We start from the raw sequence: 7,423 nt of genomic DNA, 5'->3' as shown, positions 1-7,423 counted from the left end.
TACAGCTACTATGTCATCATAATATGTCACATAAGCATCACGTGATAGTTACGTAAACGGTCGTCGAAAAAGTTGGCTGAAAAATTTAGCTTTAGGCCTATTTGTCTCATCGTGCAAGTTTAAATATTTTGTTGTTATTGAAAATAATTTTAATACTAATCTTATCATTGGGCAATACAAATATCGTAATTTAGCCTATTTTTAAATTTATCTCAAAATGAGGATAGTTGCAGGCACGGGCATGACACTTGTTGTAGTTGGAGGAACACGCGCCTCCAACTACTAAGATCGAGCACACCTAATAGAGAGCTTGGTATTTGGTGAAGGATCATTGTTTAGATCATACCTTAAATTTAATCATGCAAGAAGAACGACAAAGAAGCCTACTACTCGTTCCAACCAGCCAGAGATAATAAATTCACCTTGCTTCCAGAACGAACTTATATTTGGAGCAGCAACAGCAGCAAGTAAACTGGCTTCTACGCGTGATACTTCCTACGTAATGAAAATAACATATGCTATTCTACCTTTGGACTCGACTAATGGGGTTGAGTTCTATAATAAAATTTCATGTACGGATAATACTTTGTTTCTACTGTTTCGTCCTAAGACCTTTACATTGACTTTCTTCAATGGAGACGCCTTTCCGTATTTGTTGCTCGACGTAATAATATGTTTGAGATATAGACAGAAAACAACAGCTTTAGTAAAATAATAAAAGAAAGAAAGAGGTGGTCATAATTCATTAAGATATAGAAGAATCATAAGTTGGATTGTGTCCACCTCCTCGTAATCCAAAAAGATAGTCCGAGACGGTAGAGTTCTTTAATCAGAACAATGAACACAATCCATAAAAATACCATTACTTCTGCGCCATGATAACCTCTGGTCATCAAACTCTTATTATTTTCTCTGTTATGCTATCATAATCAGTAATAACGTATAGAGTACCTGCAGAGTACAGAGAAATTACCCTTCAATTGGTCCCATACATGCTGCTGACTAATCAAACGCAGTAGTTTGCATGACAAATTACGTTGCTTACAAGCTAATCTAAACCTTCAGGAACCATTTAGGAACATTCTTTTGTTTGATTAAAGCCTAAACCAGCTATCATAGAGATCTTAATCAAAAATGTCCCTTCAACTACAACGCCAAAGATGAAAGTTACTGCAAGCATACGGGTAGGGATTTCTAGTATATAAGGCTTGCAGGTTCCATCAAGCTTCTCAACTCGCCTTGAATTCATTCTTCTCTTCAACATAATGCCTTCTCTTGATCGAAAACTCGTCGCTAGAGATCAATTCAGTTTCAGCTGCAGCTCACTACCCAGAACAGAATCGGCAGAAGAATTTGGGCTTTCTTTCGGAGAATGGACTGAATCATTAAGGAATCAGTCGTCGTCTCTTCAAGAGTTATCTCCTGCGTCACGAGCACAAGCCATTGCCAGCTACAAGAAAGAGATGCTGGAATTTGTAAAAGACGCGCCGGAGAATGTATATGATCTCTCACTGACGGATTTAGTGGAGCTGAAAGAATCTCCTGTGAAAGAGAGACTGCAGTTGAATAAACCGAGAACTGGGAAAAGACATTTCAGAAGTGAGAGTGTAGAAAGTGGGGGATTCCTTTTGAAGATTTTCTTTCCTATACCCTCTTCAAGGAGGAAGAGAAGCACTGGGAGCTTCAATGGCGGTTTGAAGTATAGTAGTAGATCAAGCTCCAGTGGGAGTTCAAGCTCTGATAGTGGCTCAAGCGCCACAAATGGAACTGTTAAGTTGGGTAGTGGCTCAAAAGTTTCGATGAAGGATGGAAAAAAGACCAGCTGTGAAGAGAACTCGGCGAAGGAATATGTGAGGATGCAGCAACATCGTGAACTTAGCAGAAACTGTAGCAGGTAGATGAACGTCCTAAATATTTTCCTCTAATATGGTTTAAATTAACTTCGATATAACAGTTGAATAACATATAAAGAAGTAATAACTAAATTCCTACAAGACTAATCGTGACGTCATACTTAAGTGTTTCACATTAAAAAGAAAAAGGTGCAACTTCTTTTCGTAATTGTATACACTGATAGGTAATTCTGTGAAGCAAGCTACTTTTTTGCAATATGATGCATTCATTTCATTGAATAAGTAAAAACCAATTTCACACTCTCCTCAGCTCAACTGTACATCTAATTTTTGTAGTTACTCATGAAATAAAAGTTCTCATTTCATAAAAAAAACTACGCTCTGAACCATATAGACACTGAAGCTTTACGCAGTTCGATATGAAAAATTTAGAGTTGATCAATTAAGATCTGCAAAAAATATCAGACACATTAACATAATCACACTATTTAAAGGAAGAAAACCTGTAAGCAACAGGATGGTTTTAGTCCTATAAAGTAAATAAAGATCCATATAAAGTTAAGCAGAAAAAACAATTACCATAGAGTTTTTAAGTGTGTTTTTCTCTTCCAGGCATCAGAGTGGCTGTTCTTTCTTCTTCCTCAACCAAAACAAAATCAGAACCAAGAAGACCATATTCTGAGAATATTCCTGTGATGATGATTCAGATTATCATTTTCTTTTAGTTTAAATTAGCAAGTGGGTTGCCTCGGATTGATTGTATAGATGAAAGCTTCATTGACGACAATATAAGAACAGAACCTGTAGCTGAAAAAACAAATTGTCTTATGATGGAACATACTTTGCTGCTTACGTAAAGTTACAAACATACAACCAACCAAAGTGATATTTTAAATTCTCTGGTGATCAGAATATCAAATAGACTATTAGCTGACACATACTTGATGGATGTCCTTAAGCTTATTATAGAGGGTTACGCTAGTGATATAGGTATGTTCAAATTGCAAAAACATTTACTATAGAACCATGCAAACAATTAGCACAGTTGAAGAAGAAAGAAAGAAAAAGAAAAGAAAATGAGAGAGCAATACTTGATATAAGGAGTTTCATTGAAACGTTCAGCATGGTAGCATGCATTCAGCTGCAGGTGTAGCTGAAGTACAAGTGATAAATTGGTGGTATAGCAAGCTATAAATATATCAGAGATATACGACTATTTGCACGATCAACCAATTAAATCTTAAAGGTAAACAAAAGATCAACTGAAACAAAAAAGAGAAATCTGTAAAATCCACATCTCTCACAATTTCATAAAACTATATGACAGTTGCATCGCATATTTTTACAAGTAAAGTGATTTTGTTTGTCAGCTTACAATCTCCAAGAACTTAAAGCATCTAAGTTTGAAGCTACCTGTGCTATTTTCCATCCGATTCTGCTCATTTTGTATTCTCAACTTCTAACGGAGGTCACCAGTGACATGTATAACTGAACAGATCCCAAGGGAGTCGAATTTAGAAAGAGGCAACAGGCTATCTTCAGCATTAGCATACCAGTTCAATAATGACCCCAAAGAGGATTCACATATCTGTAATGTACAATTTGTCATCATATTCACTATGTGTCAGATATCATCTCCAATATCTTTCATGGAAACACCTCTTGTTTTTGCCCTGGAAAAAAATATCAAGAATCTAGGAAGTTCTAAAAATAGGTAGTGAATATGCTTGCAAAATCATGAAAAGGTTACCTTCTAGATAATGAGGCCACCTTCTGACTGGCTTTTGTAGGCTGACTATCTTTAGATGGTTGCTCCACAATAGTAGCGTAGTTAACTGGAAATTATACAGTAACAAAATGAATCACGGGTACTTTGTTTTTGGTATCACTTGTGTTTGAATATTTTTGATGGAGCTCCTTTTTTCATGGAGCTGGAGGTTTTTGGAGGTTTTCTAATTTGACAAGGTTTGTTGAGCTGTCTAGTGATTTGTAAATAGCAAAGTTTTGTTTTGCTATGAGAGGTATCTTATATAATATGGAGTTTGAACAAAAGCCTATTTGGTAACGTAAATATCTAAGTTTCATGCCAAAAAAATAAAAATAAAAATAAAAAGGATCACAAGTTAGTGAAGATAGACGTTAGACGTAAATGGGAATGAAATAAAGTAAAAACATCAATTGTAAGATGTTCAGAGCTAGAAGTTTTCCATAAGAAGTAGACTAGATCAGCATAAGCGATAATACCTTTAACCAATGCTGAATCAAAATTGTCACAAGTTAACTATAAAAAAAGAAGTAATAAGGCAATAGAGTGCAGAATGATTCTCATTCAATTTAAAATAAGTAATTTTAAAGATAAGAGAATATCACTCTGAACCTTATTCTTTAACCTGTCAATTTCATCATTTTTAGTTGGTTACTAGGTTTACCATTTACATTTCGCTAACCATCATATTTGCTGGATGTGTTGATTGGATTTGAATAAATAAGGCCCCCCAGAACTTTGGGGCGCTTCAGATAAAATCCCTTAAAAAGCAAGGAGAAGATGAACCCTGGGGGAAACAAGTAACAGGGATTGCCAGATAATAAGGTCCTCTAATTGCAGGAGACACTTTTTTGGGAGGTGTTGTGGGAAAAGTAAAAGTTGTAGGGGTTTATTTAAGACCTTTTAGAATTGTGGGGATTCCGTGGAAGAAGTTTCGGCTCATGGGGTGGGATGCGGTGGGGTTTGTGTGAAACGTCCCAAAGTTTCTGGGTTTTTTTGTGAAATTTACCCAATAAATAACTTTGAAGATGGGTTTTTGCTCAATTAAACTAAAATAGCATATGTTATTGTACTTCTAGACTTATAAATTGGGTTCTGTTCTATATTGAAATTTCATGTACGGATAATACCTTGCTTCTACAATTTTGTCCTAAGACATCATTGACCATTTTTTTTGGGCTGGTGACGCCTTTACGTCTTGGTTGCTGAACTTGATATCATCTTAAGACAGAAAACAACAGTTTCCATAAAAATAATTTAAAAGAAAGAGAGGTTCAATGACACAAATCATTAAGATAGAAAAATTATCAACTGCGTTATGTCCACCTCCTCATAATCCAGAAGGATAGTCCAACGTTGAACACAGTCCTACTGATAGTTCATCCATCAAAATAACAGTAGATTTGCAGCATGATAAATTTTGGTCATTGAAACCTCTCTAATTATTTCCTCTGTTAGGTTATCATCATCAGTAATAGAGAACTTAGAGTGAGACAACTGGAACAATTAGACTACGACCTTAGCATTCAACTGGTCCAAGATATGGTGCTGACAATCAATATCATAATTTGCATTACAAATTACGTTGCTTACAAGGTAATCTAAGACCTCAGCAACCATTTAGGAACATTCATTTGTTTGATTAAAGCCCAAACTTGCATTTAAGACACAGATCTTAATCATAAATGTCCCTTCATATAGCACTAGCAATAAGACAAGACAACCTACTAACAACAAAGAAGCTGCTGAAAACATACAGGTAGGAATTTTAAGTTATGTTCCTTCCAGTTTTTTAACTCACCTTCAGTTTAACTGTAACGCCCCGCCCGGGAATCCCGGAGTCGGTACGCTATTGATCTGATGGACTGGCCTCACAAACCACCACATGTCTTTTCAGCACGTTTTGTCCTCACTCACGTGCTCCCTGGAAAACTTCCCAGGGGGTCACCCATCCTAGAATTTCTCCAGACCAAGCACGCTTAACTTTGGAGTTTCTAAGAGTTGGGTTCCCGAAAAGAAGATGCATCTTGGTGGTATGAGTATTCCAATCAAATCTATCAATACTAATCACATCACCCTCTCAAGGGTTGGGGTATTACAAACTCCCCCACTTAAACTCACAACGTCCTCGTTGTGCCAAATCATATCATCCAAGACCGTACCATCCGTGTGAGATTCTAGAGGTGGCTCCTACGGCCTCAAGAGGTGGCTCCCGCCCTCTCGACGTAGCACTTTGCGCCGTATAGCACTTAGCTCTCACAATTCCGGTTGGCTTTGCTCTGATACCATTTGTAACGCCCCGCCCGGGAATCCCGGAGTCGGTACGCTATTGATCTGATGGACTGGCCTCACAAACCACCACATGTCTTTTCAGCACGTTTTGTCCTCACTCACGTGCTCCCTGGAAAACTTCCCAGGGGGTCACCCATCCTAGAATTTCTCCAGACCAAGCACGCTTAACTTTGGAGTTTCTAAGAGTTGGGTTCCCGAAAAGAAGATGCATCTTGGTGGTATGAGTATTCCAATCAAATCTATCAATACTAATCACATCACCCTCTCAAGGGTTGGGGTATTACATTAACCTTCTCTTTTGCTCTCCTCTCCCCAGAAAATGTCCTCCCTTGATCGAAAACTTGTCGCCAGAGATCAGTTCAGATTCAGCTGCACCTCACTATCCAGAACGGAAGTTACCGACGAATTTGGGCTTCCTATCGGAGAATGGACCGGATCATTGAGGAATCAGTCGTCGTCTCTTCAACAGTTATCACCTACATCACGAGCACAAACCATCGCCAGATACAAGAGAGAGATGCTGGAATTAGTAAAAGACATGCCAGACAATGCTTATGAGCTCTTATTGAAGGATTTAGCGTTGCTGAACAAATGCCCTGTGAAAAAGAGATTCCCGATGAATAAACCAAGAACTGGGAAGAGGCATTCGAGAAGTGAAAGTGTAGAGAGTGGGGGGTTACTTTTGAAGATTTTCTTTCCATTACCTTCATCAAGGAGAAAAAGAAGCAGTGGAAGCTCCAATGGGGTTTGAAGCCTAGTAGTCGGCCAAGCTCAAGTGGGAGTTCAAGCACTGAAAGTGGTTCAAACTTCGTTAATGAGACCACAAAATCAGACAGTGGCTCCAGAGTGTTGCTGAAGCATCTGACGTAGGATGGAAGAAAGAACACGGAGGATGAATGCATGAGGACGCAGCAGCACAGAGAACTGAGCAGAAACTGCAGCAGGTATGATAAATAATTTTGTAATATTTTCCTTTAAAAAATGTTAACATATAACACTACAGTACAAAATCAAAAGACTGATCATAATATCATATTTTTCGCATCCGATGCAGCTTCACATAATTGTTTATAATAGCTAATATGATTCCATAAAGCAAGTTATTGCTCTATAATGTGACAATTATTTCTTCAAATAAGTAAAACCAATTTCACATTTTCTCCTTAGCCCTAAGCCTCTAATTGTTTCATTAGTTCTTCAGTTATCCATGAAATAAACTTTCTTATTTCATATAGAAAAGAAAACTTCAGTTATAACACCAAATGAAGAAAGGCAAACTTTACCTAGGCAGCGATCATCATTTGTTGGTGCTCGTCGGTGGTTGCTTATGCAGGGAGGCCTAGGGTGCCGAAAGGTGGCCAACAAAGACCAAGGAAGAAAAAGAAAAGGAGAAATAATTAAGGAGTCATTAACCTTAATAACTCCTAACTGGCTTAATATAGTTTTAGTTTTTTGAGATTAGAGTTCCTGACTGCGGTATACCTAAAGTAAATTATGACATAACTAGGAGGGT

The 7,423-nt window shown here is 37.6% G+C and overlaps 2 protein-coding genes across 2 annotated transcripts; both read left to right on the top strand.

Moving 5' to 3' along the window:
* Nucleotides 994-2,546, top strand: LOC109826147. Its single transcript, XM_020393129.1, has 2 exons — nt 994-1,894; nt 2,466-2,546. The coding sequence occupies exons 1-2, from the start codon at nt 1,266-1,268 to the stop codon at nt 2,533-2,535; spliced, it is 699 nt and encodes a 232-aa protein (XP_020248718.1). The 5' UTR covers nt 994-1,265; the 3' UTR covers nt 2,536-2,546.
* Nucleotides 6,204-6,881, top strand: LOC109826208. The gene has a single exon (XM_020393204.1). The coding sequence runs from the start codon at nt 6,230-6,232 to the stop codon at nt 6,659-6,661; it is 432 nt and encodes a 143-aa protein (XP_020248793.1). The 5' UTR covers nt 6,204-6,229; the 3' UTR covers nt 6,662-6,881.

Source organism: Asparagus officinalis, chromosome 10 (assembly GCF_001876935.1).
Source record: "Asparagus officinalis chromosome 10, Aspof.V1, whole genome shotgun sequence".
Classification (NCBI taxonomy): domain Eukaryota; kingdom Viridiplantae; phylum Streptophyta; class Magnoliopsida; order Asparagales; family Asparagaceae; genus Asparagus; species Asparagus officinalis.
The sequence above is the reverse complement of the archived record's forward strand: the minus strand, read 5'-3'. Positions and strand labels throughout refer to the sequence as shown.

Coding starts and splice junctions, on each gene's coding strand:
- LOC109826208 (XM_020393204.1), top strand. CDS start 6,230: ATGTCCTCCCTTGATCGAAAACTTGTCGCCAGAGATCAGTTCAGATTC.
- LOC109826147 (XM_020393129.1), top strand. CDS start 1,266: ATGCCTTCTCTTGATCGAAAACTCGTCGCTAGAGATCAATTCAGTTTC. Junction 1,895..2,465: donor CTTAGCAGAAACTGTAGCAG/GTAGATGAACGT, acceptor TTTCTCTTCCAG/GCATCAGAGTGGCTGTTCTT.